Source organism: Alosa sapidissima, chromosome 12, assembly GCF_018492685.1.
Source record: "Alosa sapidissima isolate fAloSap1 chromosome 12, fAloSap1.pri, whole genome shotgun sequence".
NCBI classification, from domain to species: Eukaryota; Metazoa; Chordata; class Actinopteri; order Clupeiformes; family Clupeidae; genus Alosa; species Alosa sapidissima.
In genome coordinates this window covers 29,857,090-29,875,711 of record NC_055968.1, presented here as the reverse complement: position 1 = coordinate 29,875,711, position 18,622 = coordinate 29,857,090, and the positions used below count along the sequence as shown (strand labels likewise).

The 18,622-nt window shown below is 42.5% G+C and overlaps 1 protein-coding gene and 1 pseudogene across 2 annotated transcripts in view; both read right to left on the bottom strand.

The window, feature by feature from the left end:
* The window catches only part of tprb (translocated promoter region b, nuclear basket protein), a 33,814-nt gene extending 31,041 nt beyond the window's left edge, over positions 1 to 2,773 (bottom strand). For both annotated transcript variants that reach the window (XM_042111583.1, XM_042111582.1), the window contains exons 1-6: positions 2,598 to 2,773; positions 1,999 to 2,103; positions 1,841 to 1,914; positions 1,660 to 1,756; positions 1,425 to 1,528; positions 740 to 904 (exon numbers count right to left, since the gene is read on the bottom strand). In XM_042111583.1, the coding sequence (XP_041967517.1) occupies positions 740 to 904; positions 1,425 to 1,528; positions 1,660 to 1,756; positions 1,841 to 1,914; positions 1,999 to 2,103; positions 2,598 to 2,748 (696 nt within the window). In that variant the 5' untranslated portion in view covers positions 2,749 to 2,773. The remainder of the gene's footprint in view (positions 1 to 739; positions 905 to 1,424; positions 1,529 to 1,659; positions 1,757 to 1,840; positions 1,915 to 1,998; positions 2,104 to 2,597) is intronic.
* A 6,189-nt stretch (positions 2,774 to 8,962) lies between these two features.
* On the bottom strand, positions 8,963 to 18,156 carry LOC121678452 (annotated as a pseudogene).
* Between the last annotated feature and the right edge of the window lie 466 nt (positions 18,157 to 18,622).

Sequence of the window (18,622 nt, the reverse complement as noted above, 5' to 3'; positions counted from 1 at the left end):
CATTGTGGACAATGGCAGCTGACAGTATATGAAAGCAGGCTTTGAGGACATTTTGGTCGAAAAAGTATTTACTTTCCTCCAGAAGCTATCAAAAGGGACTTAATTATGTTATGGAGGGGTGTATTCAAAACTTTAGAATACATACAAGGTGACAAGCAGTTGTGGCGAGTAGCCGTGCAAATCACTGTGCAAAAACCACTGACGTTAATGCTAGCTAGCTAGCTAGCTAGCGGAAGATTTATACTAAGATATGTTAGGTTACGTTAATATCTGATGTAGTAAGAATATAGTAGTTGGTTAATGAGCATTTTCATCTTGGGATTTAACAGGGAACCTGTGCCCACGTTGTTGGCTTAGTAGCCTACATTGCGTCGAGCTGTTGCAAACGCGAGAGACGTCCTGTAGGCTACTGTATATGAAAATATACCCCGTTTTCTAGCCTCTTGGGGTACCGGCTATCAGTATTACACGTCCCCCTGCAAAACGTTTGACCATGGTTATCCGTCGGGTTTTTTTGAGTTAATAAACACCATAAATAACCATTCATTTGTCATTTTATGCCTCCTCCCTGTTGTTTCCTATGGAGTTGTCCGAGCTGATGTCCGAGTCCCGTTGAGGCTGGACTGTCATTGGCTCATCAGCGTTCTAAGGGTGGCGCTTAGCGACAGTGGGAAACACTGAAAGGCATAAAAAGCCCAAAAATATATACTTAAAAAAAAAAAAGAGTGTGTTTGTGTACCTCATCATTTTTGTTCTCCAGGCTGCACTTGAGCTCCAGGATCTCATGGCCCTTTTGGCGAGAGAGGCTCAGCAGCTCCTCGCTCTTGGCCTTCAGCTCAGAATTCAGCCAGTCAATCTGATTCTGCAGCAGCTCCTTCTCCTGATCCATACGCTTCTCCTTGTACTGTACACACACACACACACACACACACACACACACACACACATATTAGAGAATTAGGATTGACTACTATGTTTTCACCGAGCTACATGCATAACTGCTCTGCACTTAATACACAAACAAGCAAAGCAATGACAGAGGCTTGAATCGTTCATATTTGTTGCTACTGTATAAGTGGTTCTCTTCTTGGTCAGTGATGCGCATGGAACAAACACAAGCTAACCCCCTGAATATGCTTTAGTTACACCAAATTTTTGGTGTACATTCACACTAGTGTTTGAGGTTTGAAGGGTGCAATGATGTCAGTTTCAAGGATTCAATACAACTATTAAAATGACCATTAAAGTTCACTAAACTTGAAGAGGGTTTAATTCGTTCTCCAAGCAATGTAACACTGCTTTTGTCTCTGATCACTATGGCTACATCCCTACCAGTTAGTGAATGTTTAGAAAGTGTTTCTTGTGGACATACTGCCAGATTTCAAACTGAGTGTTCCACCAATAGTCATAAGTTTGATTATTACCTTAATGGAGACCTCAGAAGACTCCAGCTCATCCAACTTCATCTGAAACTCCAGCTTGGCTGTGCTCACCTCCACCAACTTGTTACTCAAACGCTTAACATCCTCTGGAGAGAGTAAGAAAGATGGTCACCACATTGGTAACAGAGGGAACTTTGTACATAAATCCTAGTGCCAACAGTTCAGCACTCTGTCAGTGTGGGTGAAAATCAGTGCATGTGCATCCGCGCAATCTTACCGCTCTGGTGTTCGACCTCCTGAGACCTCCGTTCCAGGGTACGGACAAGTTCCCTCTTCTCTGCCTCCAGCTCATCCCGGGCTTTCTGGAGCTGGCTCTGTAAGCATCACGTTAATAAGTAAGAATATAAACAATGTTCCTACAGTCTCCTGTATGGTAGGCTATCGCTCAGACCATTTACCTGTAGGGATTCCAATTTCGTATGAGAAGCTTCGGATTCGTTTTTCTTTTCCCGCACGCATCTCAGCTCTTCTTCTACAAATACAGGGTGAGGACACGGCTGAGCTCGCGTTTAATACATTTAATTTGTGTAACGTATAACAATAGTATTGCACTTACCGTTTTTAGCAAATTCTTCTTTAAGCCTCTTAAGTTCTTGTGTCTGTGACACAAACCGATCTTGACTGTCTGCGAACCGCTTTTCGATTTCAAAGTACTGTTGTTCTGAAATTGAAAACAAAATCTCACATTACTCGATGCAAGTCCAGTTTCTTCGAAACGTTGAATGCCAGTTTGGCTATGCAAGTTCAACCTCTGGCATTAGCTATGGAAGCTAGAATGACTTCTTGACAAACATAACGTTACCAAATAAACATGACAATTGGATACAATCTTGCGTTCACCATACAGTTTAAGGTCACCATAAACAACGTTTACTTGACTAGCTAACGTACTGTACGTAAGCTAAAACTGACTTCTTTGCTTAGCTAATGTTAGCTTCACGTTACTATTAGTGTACCACAAAATATAACTGCTGATGGCTTTTGGGATTCAACAATGGGCACCATATTCAGCACGAACATCTCAAGTATTAACTTAACGTTAGACTTGTCATTTCAAACGAACCGGCTAGGTAACGTTAGCTAAAAAGCTGCTTAGCGTGCTACGTTGTAAGGGTTAACTCGGGTCAAAGTAGTAGTTTCTACTATTATACTCACCGCTATCCACGCGAAACTGTTCGTTGTGCGCTTTCAGACTATCAATCTCACTTTGCTGGTCTGAAATATATTTTTCCAATTTGTTTTGAACGGTCTTTGGAAGTCTGGACAACTCCGTCCGTTCCAGCACCTGCTGCAACACTGCCGCCATTTTTCGTCCAGGGCATCGACCAGCTTCTCCGTGTTTTGCTTTATCATTTCCGAAAACATAAAAACAGTAATGCTGCCCTCTACAGCATTGGAGGTATACTAACGTTATTTACTGTAAAGCGCCAAGCCGTAGTCGTTGAATGATAAAGCTAGATAGATAGATAGATACTTTATTGATCCCCATGGGGAAATTCAAGCTATTGCATAATAGTGTTATTACCTAGGGGTTCTCAACATTTTCTCATAGTTATTCATACGTGTATCAGGCCCTTTAAAAAAGATTTCCAATTTGGGCTAGATTTTTTCTGTAGCTGAAATCCATTTTATTTTATTTTGAAGAAGTCAACCAGTAACCACCAGCCAGAGTTGGGTGTCTTGTCTCCAGATGCGGCTTATGAAGCCTTTAGCCCTTCATTTGACATCTAAGCAACACACAGCACTCGAGCAACTTTTGGGCTCAACATCATTGCCTCAATTAAGGTTCGCAGAACCTTATTTTGGGAAAATATTAGGCCTATCAATGACATTTTCCCCACTTCAGGGACCTCCATTTTTCAGGCACACCACAGCATAGAACATTAGCTTGTCAAACTGAATGCCTTTATTTTATTATGACCGCCCTAGCATAGCCCCTATCTTCAGGTGAGATTTTCTGAACTGCACCAAATTTCATGTGAAAATTATCAGGATTAACCCTGACATCCTCTGGGGCAGTGTTTCTCAAAGTGTGGTCCGGGGACCACTGGTGGTCCACAAGCTATCCCAGGTGGTCCGCGAGCAGACGTGGTAAAATATAATATGAGTTGTTTGTAACTAACTTGTATGTAAATCCAAACAGTTCTGAACCACTGCCTATGTAAGCTATGCCACTTTAAATCATATGAATCCTCTGACACAATAAGAAAGGTGCAAAGACAATAAGCATGGTGGTTCAGTGAGTAAGCCTATATTAATATAGGCCTAATGTTGAAGTAGGTGTACTGTTTTTTTAGGTAGGTAGATTTTTTTATTTTATTGGTTAAGCGGTCCTTGGTCTGAAAAAGTTGAGTTTCATCCATGGGGGGCTAGAAAATAAATTAGAAAATAGAAAATAAACCCATCGGCCTGTAGATGGTGGTGTTGAGCAAAGGGTTGCTGGTAGAGGATGATACTGCCCCACACACACTCTTTCTTGCAAACACACACAGACGCACACACACACACACACACACACACACATAAACACATACGTGCACACACACACATGCATGCACACACACACACATCCACACACGCGCACACACACACACACACACACACAGGCACACATATAGTATTGGTATCGGCAATTATAACGACTGTTAAATAATTACAAATTCAGTAAAGGAAAACTGAATATTGATTCTTCATTTAGGCTGCATTTCCAGTATTGGCGTTATGTAGTTTGTCCACCAGATGGCGCAGCGTCTTGCTGCAAGACACATGCGTTACTAGACTGGTTACCACTTCACTCACTTACACAAGAGTAGCTTACGGCAGAGAATGTCTAATAAGGCTAGGATGATTTTTACATGAAATGTAATTCCCATTTCTTCTTGAAGCCAAAATAAACCTGAGAATGTTTATTGGACATGCTTGTTTTTTACAGCAGGTTAATCTTACACCAGCTTATATCCATATAGGTAAAATTATGTTACTATTAGCATTGGGTGATGAGTGATGGAGGCTAGTTTGAAAAATATTTCTTAACTCAGTGGATTCAACATTTACTGTAAATCCAGTACAAATAAAGTATTGAGAATGGGGACTTGTGTTTACAGTTTTGAGAAAAGGGTCTACAGCCTACAATGCACTCTAATGCCTCACTGATAGTTTCTGTCCATTGTTGATATGAACCAAGGATTGATATTTTGAGGTGATTGTTCAGTTTTGCTATAGCCTGGGTGCGTCCGAACTTAGTCCCGCCCACAACATTTGAGCTTGGGAAGTTCGGTCTGGCATTGCTCCATTGTGGAGCAACTATCCTTGCCCTAGATCGGGCGGACCAATCAAATCGGGCTTTACGATGATGGACAGGTGAGCAACAGCGCCTGGTCTATCACGTCATCTGACCACACTTAGATTAGGCCTGTTTGAAACAAAAACGCTGTGGCTAGAAGGAGACATGGTTTTTAAGACTCCATATGGAAAATGCATATTATTTAATGATACTGAAAATGATTATTTCTGAAAACTTTGGCCAAAATTGAGATGTGGGAGAACTCGTGGTTTCACTTTCATCAAGGGAAAATAGTGCTGTTGCATTGTAACATGTGATTGACCACCTGTTCGAGGGACTTGCGACAGCCTTTCCCAGCTGTTTAACATGTTTGTAGCATATCAGTGTTCAACAGAATTATTTTTAAAAACGGAGGGGATATAGGCTATCAGTTTTTTCCTAATAGCCTACCCTACTACGTATCTCTAGATTTCGCTATAATGAGTGTTGTAGGAGTTATTGACGGCACTAACTTTTACAAAAGACCAGAAAACAATGTTAAGGCATTTGTGGAGAAGAAGGATGGTTTGTGTGTTTTCTTCCTACACCTCACGGTAAGCTATTTCGTTGCTCTGATTGGTTAGGTCTATCCAATTGAGTGCAGAGGCATTCCCCCCCTGTATCGGTTGAAGCATGCCCCATTAATATGTCCCAATGGAGCAGTTTCAGACTCATATTCTGACTAGAATTGAGTCAGGCTACAGTTTTGCAAGAAGTGTCAGAGGTTCTGTGAACGTAGTTTGAGAATAGGTGTTTGTGTTTACAGTTTTGAGAAAAGGGTGGAAGGTTTAAAAAAAAAAATGTGTTTTAGCAATTGTGAAAAACTGTAATTCACTAGCTTCAGAGATTTTGTGAATGTAGTTTGAGAATGTGTGTTTGTGTTTACAGTTTAAGAAAAGGGAGAAACGTTTAAAAAAAATATGTTTTAGCAAGTGTGAATAGAGAGATTTCAATAGAGAGACTCATGCTTGCTACCGTGCTTTTTGAGAAATTAGATTTTGCTTGAATGTTGTGCTCTAATCCAGCCATGTGAATATTAAACACTGGATAATCGTTTTTTGCAATGGTTTTATTATGACCGCTTCTAGAAGCGGTCATATAGGGATTGTCAAAGTCAAAGTCATCTACTTCCTGAATTTTTGGTCAACGATACCCGGGACACCGAACCACCGGGGCACATGAAATTTGGTGGGTATGTAGCCCCACTAGACTTTTACGGAAAAATTTTGTTTCGTCCCCGAAGGCCACTCCCCCCCCCCGTGCTGGGCCCCCCGAACCGCAAAAAAAGCCGTTTTTCCTAAATAACTACCTGAACCGTGGCACTGAGGATGAAGAATCTTTTATGGTATGTTGGTCTCAAGGGCCCACGTCAACCTGGCCCATAATCACTCATTTGTGATTTGCACCCCCCCCCGGTAAAAAATGAAAATGCAATATTATTCTGCTTTAATCGCCCCTATCTTCAGTTAAGATGTTCAGAACTGCACCAAATTTTATGTGTATGATTGACCTGGCATTCTCTGGGGGTATGCCAAGTTTCGTAGAATTTCATCCTTGGGGGGGTCTAAAAAAAATTAGGTTATGTGTACATTTAGTGACTGTACACTCATTGGCCTGTAGATGGCGGTGCACACATATACACATGCACACACACACACAGGCACCCACATACTATCGGTATTAGAACGGCCGATACATAATTACAAATTCAGTAGGATTAAAAGAAAGCCAAAAATATTCATCATCATCATCATGGCTGCATTTCCAGTATTGGCGATAAGTAGTCGTTTGTCCACTAGATGGCGCATCGTTGCAGTGAGATGTAATTTTGTTGGAAGTTAAAAGTGGGTTGGAAAAACAACGGACGCTTCCTACAGGACCGCAGAGAACGTCTAATAAGGATACGACGATGTTCACATGAAATGTAATTCCCATTTCTTCTTGAAGCCGAAATAAATCTGAGGATGTTTATCGGACATGCTTGGTTTTTACTGCAGGTACGTTGATCTTATAATATCAATAAGGACCTAGGTAATGTTACTGTTAGCGTTGGTTGAGTGTTGGAGGCCAATTTGATTGATTGCATTTGTAGAAAACTATAAATGCGGTTATACCAAGCAAATTGATAGCAGCACTGTAATTGTATCTTTCGACTGTCATTTGTTGCACGTGCTACAAAAATCATTCTGTGCAATGGAAGATTTACCAACGTTACACCGGTCTGATACAGTTTTGCCTATACATACATGCGTGAGACTGAGACGCCTGTTTATTTTGTTTTAAGTGCGTGCAGGGTGTGAGAGGGGAATCAATGTGCTTTGATTCCAGCTTGGTAGTTGTCTGTGAAATTAAAAAGCACGTGTGTGTGAAGTATCCTAACAATTACACCTTCATTTCATTATGGCTGCTTTAGCAACACACCTTAAGCTACTGTGTAGTGGGTCCCATTTAGAAGTGGCTACTTCATTCGCGCTTTCCTTGACTCATGGAGCTGCGTGAATTTTATTACAACTTCTCGCCACGATATGGCAGTTTAAGTCCGCTTGATACTGTAAGGCGTAAGCCATTGGTTTCCAAAGGAGATTTTATTTGTGTCGCCAGCATAGCCTATTGACAATTTATGTTGTAAATGCCTACCTTATAAGCCTACCTGTAGCTTAGGGAAGCGAAGCGAACAGCTTTCTATTAGGATCTAGTTTGTTAGTTACAGTTTTGTCATAACTCCCTGATGCATTTTTGCATTTAGAATAGCCAGAGCGTGGATATCTCAATCGGAAAATTAAACAATATCGGGTGCCTATGGACTAGGCTGGGTGAACCCAGCCTGATCTGCCCGCTATTTATTTTTTGATTTCTTAAAAGATTGAGCTTGGTCTGGTGAAAGCCAGACTAGCCATGGACCTCAGTTACACAATGCAAGGGAACATGAATCAGCCTATATTTGCACGAACAATAACGGACAACAGCTCTTCAACTTTGGCTCGTTAAAATGTGTATGAACAGTCCAGCGATGCATTTCATCAAGGCCCATTTGGACATGTCAGTTATTTGCACCACTGGTTAGATGTAAAACAGCATTTCGTTTCAGACTACTGTTACTTAATTTGTGCATTGACAATAAAGTATCACATGAACTAAAGATGACTAAAATCTTATGTAGAAGAAGAAACATTCACAAAAAATCCATCCATCCAAAAATGACCTTTGTTTTTGATAGCTGTTGAAAACGGCATGGAACTGACAGAGATGTTTTTGTTTATAAATAAATAAATAACATTATGCTGATACCTTTTGCTTTTCCCAAATACAATGTAGCCTACAGGTGTAAGTGACCTTTCATCAATCAAGTTGCAATGGATGAACTGTGATGAACTGCCCTACTTGTGATTGTTTAGAGATTTTAAAGGTTTTATAACAATGCTACATCTTCTTTTCTACAATCTATTCACCTTTTCAGCACCAGTAGGCTACTTTCTGTGCAGCCGCACACACACACTCAGGCATGCCAAACAAGCATACACAAAAGTTTCAAGAGTGGGGGATGGAGTAAAAGATGGAGACATTGAAGTGTGATTTATTTTCGCGGAACGGATGTACAGGACTGAGCGGCGGTCATATTTTGTACCGCTATGCGGTACATCTAGTTTATAGAATTTTTTCATTGTATACATCACATTGGCCAGATACATTTTCTTACAGTAGGATGGCATTTATGCAATTGGAGCAAAAGCCACCATGTTATGGCAGCAGATCCAGTATCTGTGTCATTCAGGAATTAGGAAAGCACTCTGGAAAGTAATGGATGCGAAATCTTTATCTAAGAAAATGTCTATTTCAAATTACATAAACAATAATAAAGGTTTTCTTCCTATTACAGTTCCTTCAGTAATCTCTCAACACGACAAGCACGTTCAAAAAAACTGTGTACATCCGTGCTCCCCAATCCATCCATCTCTTATCTACCAGTCTTCAAGCCCAAAATGCGTCTTTACACACGCTATCAAAATAAAAGTCTCCATTTTTAAATTAATATTAACTTAGACTGAGATTATGCTTTCTTTCATGAAATGATACATAAATTACAAAAATACTCACACACAAATAAACAAATATGAAATCTTATCTATGGCTCTAACACTCCGGCCCCTAATTGTATAGGCGGGCCGCGGGATGCATAACAATTACAAACTTACAAAATAGAGCCATATCCATATCAATTCAACATCTACTGTACATATTAATTTTAATCTATCAATCAAACTTCAGATAGTAGATCCGTCAGCAGTCCTTCCTTGAATCATTCTGCTTCCTGCAAAAGACAAAGTTTGTTAGTTGGTCTATCTAATAGGCTAGTCTTGGTTTGAACTTGAACCCGTCGGACGGCTCCTCTTGCATCTGGGTAGGTCTGCCGGACTCTTTCAGTCAGCCAGGCATTCCTTGGGGCAGAACTATCCACAATAAGCACAAGGTCTCCAGGTGTGAAATTTCTCTTGTGAGCATGCCACTTCTGTCTCTCCTGTAGCAATGGGAGGTATTCCTGGGTCCATCTTGACCAAAATAAGTTGGCCATATATTGTATTTGTCTCCATCTTCTACGGGAGTAGACATCATCCCTGTTAAACACGCCAGGCAGAAGAGCTGGTTGTTTCTTCATTAACAGAAGATGATTGGGAGTCAAAACCTCTAGGTCATTGGGATCGTTGGAGGCAGCAGTTAAAGGACGGTCATTGATGATTGCTTCAACTTCGCATAGTAGAGTGTGAAGACCATCGTCATCTAAAACCTGCTGTCTCAATACAGAGTTCAACACCTTCCTGACAGTGTGAATCTGTCGTTCCCATATTCCACCTTGATGGGAGGCAGTAGGGGTGTTAAAAATCCAGGTGATGCCTTTCTGCATCAGGCCATCTCTGATTTGAGAGTGATCAAGCTCTTCTAAGGCCTCTCGGAGTTCTCTCTCTGCACCAATAAAGTCGGAGTCCTTGGGGGGTACCCTGACCTGGTAAAACATTGCCTCTATATCGGCCATCATTGCAACTGGCTCCTCTCTAAACCTCGTCAACACTCCTATCAAGGTGTTTGTGAGATCAGGGCCCTGGAGTAACTGGTTGTTCAATGAAACTCCCTGATATGTTGCGGTGCAATCAAAGACGACTCTGATTTTCTTCTTTTTGGGATGGTACACCCCATGGTGCCATAGTGCCTCTCCCTCCTTGCACTGACAACTATCTGCAGGCACCTTTGCTGTAGTCAGTGTGGAACTCTGGGTTCTTAATGAGTTTCCTTTTGAGGTTGATTGCTCTTTGTTCTGCATGGCTGCGATTACTGGACATCTGCATAGACTTGTTCTTAAATGGGAGACTGATACAGTAATGTCCATCAATGAACTGACAAGACTGTTCCACATCCTTCATGAACTGCCGATCATCCTGTGACATCTCTGTTCTGTCCTCACAGCTGCGCTCTGCGAAGTCAGAGTTGAACTGCTGAATTAACAACTCTTCAATGCTTGCCACGGATATCCTGTTTGCAGTGAAACTCTGCAATCTTTCATCTGTGTCCTCAAGATGATCTCTCCTGGTGGGACCATTGACAGTCCATCCAATTGCTGTTCTTACTGCGTATGGACCGTCACCTTGGCTATTGATGACTTGCCACGGCTCTATTGCCTTGTGAGCATTAGCGCCAATCAACAGGCCAATCTCTGCCTTGATACTCGGAAGGCGTACTTCTTCAAGGTAAGTCCACCTCTGGAGGTCTTTCTGATGAGGAATGTTCTCTTTCTTGACAGGAATATCAGGCTGTGTGAACACTGAAGGTAAGTCAACATACTTGTTCTCTTCAAGTCCACTAACTTCCAGGTCTGACAGGATATGGCTATGGACAAGCTTTTCCTGACCCATAGTTCGGAGCAAAATCTCTGTCTTCCTGCCTCTAAGGTTCAGCATTCTCATGACCTTTTCCGTACAAAAGGTCGCTGAACTGCCTGGATCAATGAAGGCGTATGTCTCCACTGTCTGTACCTTTCTTGGACTTGAGCCTTACAGGAACGATGGCCAAAACACATTCTCTGTTTCCGGCCCCTGTGTACGCACATGTCTCCTGTCCTACAGCACTGGTGGTCTGAGTCTTAGTTGTGCTGTTCTTACCCTCCTTGGCTAATGCCTTTTCATCCTTTTGCACATGCAGAATGCTTGGATGTTTCAATGAGCATACCTGACATGTCAATCTTCTTGAGCAATCCTTACTAAGGTGACCTTGTGTAAGGCACCCAAAGCAGAGACCTTTGGATTTCAAAAACTCAATCTTATCCTTGTGTGCCTGCTTCAGGAGTTTCTCACAGTTCGCCAGTATGTGCCTCTTCTCACAGTACACACACACATCCTGACCAGCTTTAACACAGTCTGTCTTTGCACCTTGGTTTGACTGCAAGTGTTTCTGTTTTTCAGGAGCAATGCTGGTAGCAAAGCTGCTACCCTTCGTGGTGCTTCCTTTTAGGTTCTTCATAGAAGTGCCTTTTTCCTTTTGTCTGCCAGATGGAACGACTTCCTGAGGATTACCAAATAAAGGATCTATGGCAACCTTAGCTTGTCTCTCTATGTAATTAACTAAGTCTGCAAACCTAGCTCTTCTCCTTCTGCTCTCTTGCATTTCAAAAGCCACGTCTCCATTTCTCCCTCATCTTGTAAGGCAGTTTAGAAAGTATGGCTCTCATATTTGTTGGATTATCCATTTCATCCAGTCAACATCCTGCATGGTGTTTCGGCATCCAATCAAGAAGAGAGCATATGCATTCAATCCCTTAGCATCATCTGTTTTAATCTGTGGCCAATTCAAAGCCTTTTCAATGTAAGCCATTGCTATTTTCAACTCATCACCATAATGTTGATGAAGCAGTAGTCTGGCTTCTCTGTAGCCCTTCTCTGGCCGCATGTGTTCACAGCTTCTCACCAGATCTTGTGGCTCTCCACTAGTATACTGCTCCAAAAAGAAAAGCTTGTCTCTGTCATTGTGTGTTTTGCTGTCAATAGCATTGTCAAAGGCTGTGAGAAAAGTCCTATATTTAAGCGGATCACCAGCGAACACAGGAATGTCTCTTTTGGGTAATAAAGACAGAGTTTGCTGCTGAACCAACATCTCAGTGATCATGTTTTGATGGTGCATCACTTCATAAATCCTGTGACCTGTAGGCATGGGCTCCTGAGGATCTTCAGGTGGGGTTCTGTTTGGGTGATGGAAATGTGCATGAGTTGCACGTGCCGGGTTCCTACCCGTAGTGTCTCTAGCAGTATCGTCAGGGATATGATATTCCTCTTCCTCATCATCACCTGTCGGGCCGCTAACTTCACGCACTGGGTGGGTTCTACCAGCACTTGTATAGGATCCAGCATTATACCAATACCTGTGCTTGGCAACCTGGACTTGATATATTTATTCATTGCATCACGAGGACTATCATGACTCTCGAACACCTTCAGCTTGGCAGTAGCCGCTGCTATTGCAGTTTCTAATTCTAACTGCTCAATCTCAGCAGCTCTCAGGTTAGCTTCTTGCAACTGCATTGCTTTCTTCTTTTTCAGTGATGCTGCCTGTGCTAGTAGAGCAGCTCTTTTAGCCTCTTCTCTCATGCGTACAACAGAACTAGTACAAGACACAGCCGAGGAGCGTCCACTGATGGAACCAGCTTTACTCTTGTTTCTTTGACCACGTTCAGCTACTTCTGAGACACTGTCGTGCGGAGCAACCTCCTCCTCTTCTTCAATACTCCTTTGTTCTTTAATCCACTTTTCTGTTCCAATCACAAATCCTTTAATGACATCTGACTTCGGCTCATTCCAGTTAAACTGATCTGTACTTATATCCTCTTCTGGTAACAACTGTGCAACACTGTCATTGAGCATGATAAATTCTTCGTACAGCTTGTAAAAACCTTGCAGCAGTTCAGATTCCACTTTATTAACATGCTCCCCATGAATTCTCATGTTATCAAGTTCTTTCATTTTGGTTGTTATCTGAGCCATTTTCGTTTTTCTTTGACCAATGAGCCTATGTAGCTTCTCTTCAAGTGCCTTTTGTGTGTACTTGGGCTCCCTCTTGTGGTCAATTGCAAGTGGTGTACCACCTGCTGCATCTAACTTTCTATCCGCCATCTTGTAAATTTTACTCAGTGACTAAGCACAATTTCCAACGAACGTTCAAACACTCATAAACTTAAAAATGTCCTTCAGTAGTCTTCTTCTGTATCTTCACCACTTAACTAAACTTGAATGAACTTCAACACGTGTAATTTAGGCAGGATGAGCACGAGTTCCTTGGGCTAAGCTCCTTTACAACTCCATTAGCATCGTTAGCTTATTTGCAGGAAAGCTGTACTTACAAAGCACCGTCAATCTCGAGAATGGCTCCTTTACCCTCACCATCAATCAGCTTCGTCCAAATTGTTTCTTTTCCCAGCTGAATGTCCGTTCTTTCCGTATGGAGAAGTTTTTTGACTAATGTTATGGCAGCAGATCCAGTATCTGTGTCATTCAGGAATTAGGAAAGCACTCTGGAAAGTAATGGACTCGTGCAAAAATCGCGTTTTCACGAAATATTTTATCATAAGTGCCTTTCGTTTACACGGCAACCCCACCATCGGGGCTTGAAGACGCAAAAATCTGAAGACTCCTTCCAGAGTGTAGAGTTTTGAAGACGACCCGGGTTGCGTCTCCGTCTAAATGGCTAAACCAAAGATCCTTGATTACCTCTCTAAACTGTCAAATTAGAATGTCTGCGCGTGATGTACCGGGGTTCTATCACACCACCACCCATCGGTCTGGAATGCATATCCAATCGAATATCACATACTCTTGCGTCTTCATATAACCAAAAGATTTCCCCCTGAGAATGCTCGTCTAAACCCAAATAAAAAAATGAAGACGAGACGCCACTTCTGCGTCTTCTCTTTTCATCGTCACCGTATAAACGTAGCCTAAGAAAATGTCTATTTCAAATTACATAAACAATAATAAAGGTTTTCTTCCTATTACAGTTCCTTCAGTAATCTCTCAACACGACAAGCACGTTCAAAAAAACTGTGTGCATCTGTGCTCCCCAATCCATCCATCTCTCATCTACCAGTCTTCAAGCCCAAAATGCGTCTTTACACACGCTATCAAAATAAAAGTCTCCATTTTTAAATTACTATTAACTTAGACTGAGATTATGCTTTCTTTCATGAAATGATACATAAATTACAAAAATACTCACACACAAATAAACAAATATGAAATCTTATCTATGGCTCTAACACACCATATTGTTCTGCCTGTCAAAGATAGTGTAAAACTGTGTGATGAAAACGTCACCCAGGATCCAGAGCTGGTCAGTACCTCCATTACCAAAGCCAGTGGTACAGTTGGATCCCTGTAAAACACATATCATTGTGCTCATGTAAGTGAAAGCACTTGGCATTTTACTTGTGGCATTTATTCCACCACTAACTATAATATGCTCATAGCGTTGTGTGCACCCACCTGAGACACATAGGCAGACACTGGGATAGTGAAAGCCTGTCCGTTGATATTGAAGGTGACCTTGGGCATGCTCTGGATGTCATCACAGGATACCGTTGCCTATAAGGTAGACACACCCGAGTTTCTCCGTCAATCAATAAAGTCAAATTCAGATTTCTTAAATACTTACATCACCATACGAGTCAGTGGTGGCACCAACCCCGGCATTCATGTTGCTGATGTCAGTGGAAGGTCCAACAATGAGGGAGGTTCCGGTGTCAACAATGGCCTGACATCCACCAGTACAAGCAACAGCATTTCCATTGATGGTGACACTGTAATGGCGCAACGAGATGATGTCATATGGGAAAAGCAGATCGATATGCGTCTCAGTGTATGCCTCTGGTTGTGGATTGGACCTGTTCAATACCTGTCCATCTAAATCTGCCAGTAGGTCTCTGAGGTCAGAGTAACCCAGGTGAGGCTGCTGGTGTAGTATGAAGAGTCAGTCTCACCAAACAGCACCTCACTGCCTGACTCGCTGTCCCTGAAACAATAACAGACAAGAAATTTAGCTCATCCTTCAGTCACTTGCACCTTTAAGAAACCACTATTGATTAAAAAAAAGAAAATTTTGGACTTTCGAGGGTTGTAACATGGCAGACTCACCCACTCAGATAGACAGAGAAGAGGTTCTGGGAGACCAGACCCTGATTCATCATGTTGTCAAAGACAGAAGTGGCTCCAGAGGCAGCAATGGCAGGGAAGGCAAGACCCAGGATACCGTCCGCCACCATGTTCCTCAAGAATGCGGCCTTGGTTTCACTCAGGCCAAAGATCTGGTTGCTCACAGTGATTCCGCCCACCTTGAAGGATAGAAGTCACAAGGTCTAAATGCTGTCTAATGTAGACATCTCATTTAGGTGAAGTAACCACTATATGTTGACTTGGGGACTCAGGGTGAAATACCAAAAAAAAAGACATCTGGACTATCAGCACTGATTTTTCTACTACAATTCTGACAGCTCAATCAGAACAGTTTAATTGATCTATAATGACCTCCAGGGTGTCATAACCCAGAACTCCAGTCATGCTGCCAGTCCCGTACTCGATCTGAAGACTCTGTTGAGTGGCCTGGTACTGTAGGTGCTGGAACTCTGAGGGTCTAACTCCTGATGGTTACCTGAAAGAGTGGGACATTTTAGTGCCATTTCAGACAGCAGGTGATAAAGCCATTTTAAAGGTGCTCGAATCGATGCCACATGTTTTTAAGGCTAAAACATTTATGTCACTTACTGCAAACATCACCTAACCCAGTGGTTCTCAAATGGGGGTACGCGTACCCCTGGGGGTACGTGAAGGCACTCCAGGGGGTACGGGACATTTTAAAATATACATATATTTAAAAAGTAGAATCCATGCAAAAATACTTTAAAAACAATTATTTAATACATATTTCAGGAAAATATAAGTTCATAAAATGAATTTTATATTTCAGTTGGCTATTCAATTTCTTTATCCTAAAAACCCAGATTCCCCCCATACCAGGATGGTTCGACCCAACCTGTCACATGCCACCCGCCATCAGGCATCACCTGTCAATCACTGTCAAAACTCAAACGATGACGTGGTTGAAGCGTATAGCGGTAATTCTTGTGAAAACATGGAGGGACAAGTGGCAAAGAAGGCCAAACCAGAGCTGGCAAAATTCCGGCTGTATCTTGAAGAATATTGTGGTGAACTGAGGGGGCAATGCCTGGAGATAATGAGGGAGCGTTTGATGCCTAATTGCCCTAATTGGACTCACCTGGGTAGGAGACAATATGAGCAGGCAGGTGAGCGACGTGCGGGAGGAGTCCAAGATTGATCTGGAGCGTCCAGGCGGAACGCTGGGGGAGCGTTGGTCAAAACCGGGTACGAATTGTGCTGGTCGCGGTCAGTAGAATCGCCGCCAGTGAAGATAGCTGTAGGGGGGGAGGAAACCTTAGTATAGGCCTTTGTTAAAATCTAGACCAACGCCGCGACTGGCGGGCGAGTGGGACTACTGGACTCGTGAGCCCCTGCACGAACTCCTTTGAACTTACATGCTGGACTTATAGACTGCGTAGCTTACATACTGGAATTACATACTGGAACTTGCATACTGGAACTTGCATACTGGAACTTGCATACTGGAACTTGCACACTGGAATTTACATACTGGAACCTCGCTGGCCACCTGAAGGTTCGATTCGCTGTCCATTGCCATCAGGCCCCAGGGGAGGGTCTCGGGGAGTCAGATAACTCTAGTGCAATATAATTTATTAGTGATGGGGGTGCGGGGAACTTTTTATTGTGAACACTTGAATGGTGTGCTGTGATACCCGAATGGAGATGTTTTCCTCTTTGTGGTGTTTATGAATTGCTGTGCTTATTTATTGGATTGTTGTTTTGCACGGATTGTGACTGAGGATCCCCAAATCATCTGTCATTGGATTAATTATAATGTCCGGAGCCGACTGGCTGTGTCTGGATTAAATAAAGCTACTTTTGTACTGTCCGTGGTGGTGTGGGGTCTTCCATTCCTCTGAGAGGTCTACCTGGGGGAAGGGACAAAGGGGGTCGCTAGAGGGGGACCTTTTCCTACCCAGGAGATACATTACAATATGTTTTATTGCTCTGTTTTAAGTCTTTTTTTTCTCAACTAAAAATGCTTTGCGCTGGTTAGGGGGTACTTGGCTGAAAAAATATTTCACAGGGGTACATCACTGAAAAAAGGTTGAGAACCACTGACCTAACCAACCGCTAGCTGTCTGTGTCCTGAATACACTGTAAAAAAAACGTGATCTCTGTGGACAGCTCCAAAAACGGTAACAAAAACAACCTGGGCAAACCTAGCCCATAAAAACATAATAAACTGTTCCAGCAAATCACAGACGAGATGCGCATTTAGGAGAGTTTCAATTGCACGGGAGCAGTACGGGAGGGAGGGGGAGGAAGTAGCGAGCTAGCTATCTGTTTTGTTTGAAAGTCAACAGAAGTGATGTTACCCAGCATCGCTTTAATGAAGGCAATGCTGGACATAGTTAAAGGCCTAAACTATGCCACTGCCCGCCATACTCCCTGCAAGCGGCACTGCTGCAGTACACAGAGAGCACCCACAGGTTAGAGGAGCCAGTGTCAAAGATAACTTTGAAAGACTGGGGGATGGAGTTCCCAGGGAGATGACACCATAGTAAGACCGCTGAAATTAAGAAAAAGAATACAGTTCTTAATGTAACCTGCGCCATTCAGCCCTGCACACGCCCGACTCGAACCCGCGAACAGCAGCACCTCGGATCGGCTCGCATGCCAGCAGCACTCTTGAGGCGTCGGGGAGTGAGGTTTACCAACGTTTCACAAGCACAGCTAAGCTAGCTGGCATCCATTACATTAATTAACATGCAGTTAATCAAAACATTATGGATGCAAAAAAACAGTGAATTTGCAGAGTGGCAGTTAAAATTCCTTCATTTGCTCATGTGCTAATAAGAACAATAGATATCCATTCAGCTAGCTGAACTGGCAGTATATTCTTCTTCTTGTTAGCACTCTAGAATCCTTCACTTACATCAGCATCATTGGTCATGCCCTCAACGCCATTCTGTGCCTGGAACTTGACCATGGGCTGGTAAGGGAACCTGTTCCTGTACTCCTCCCAAAGACCCTTTTCCTGCAGCGCCTGCCGAGCTGTCTTACCCTTGATCAGGGGCACCCTGAAACACACACACATACACACACACACACAAAGAAGGAATTAGGTATGAACACACATATCTGGAGTCAAGAAAAGAAGACCCAATAGGGGTCTATATGAGACTCACCGAATACACTCGGAGAAAGCCACCAGGGCACACAGAACAAAAGTCCACTTCATCATGCTAACTCAGGTGAGGTTGAGTAAAGTAAAGAAGCATACTCCAAACCTGCCATTTATACTCTGGGAGAAAGTGTAGAAAACAGTATGATAAGCAATGTGATAAGAAGCTGATAGATTTGTAATCACTCATTGAGCATGCACATGACTTGAAAAATGATTCAATATCTTTTCTGTAAATATTGACCATGGCAACCTTTTTTGGCTCTTACACCTAATGGAGACGTTTTGAAATGGGGTCTTAGACCAACACATATAGTACAATTCATAATTATCTAAATAAAATAACCTAATTATAATTTTCCAAGATGAAGATAACATGTCAATAAAATAATCATCATAATCTTTCCCAGATGGAAAGTAATATTGCTCTTGGGTGCTCCTTGTTGGTGCCCCCCACCCAATCCCAATCCTCCCCCACCTTTTTTATGCAGCCCTTGCCACTTAATCTACTAAACCCCTCTTCTAC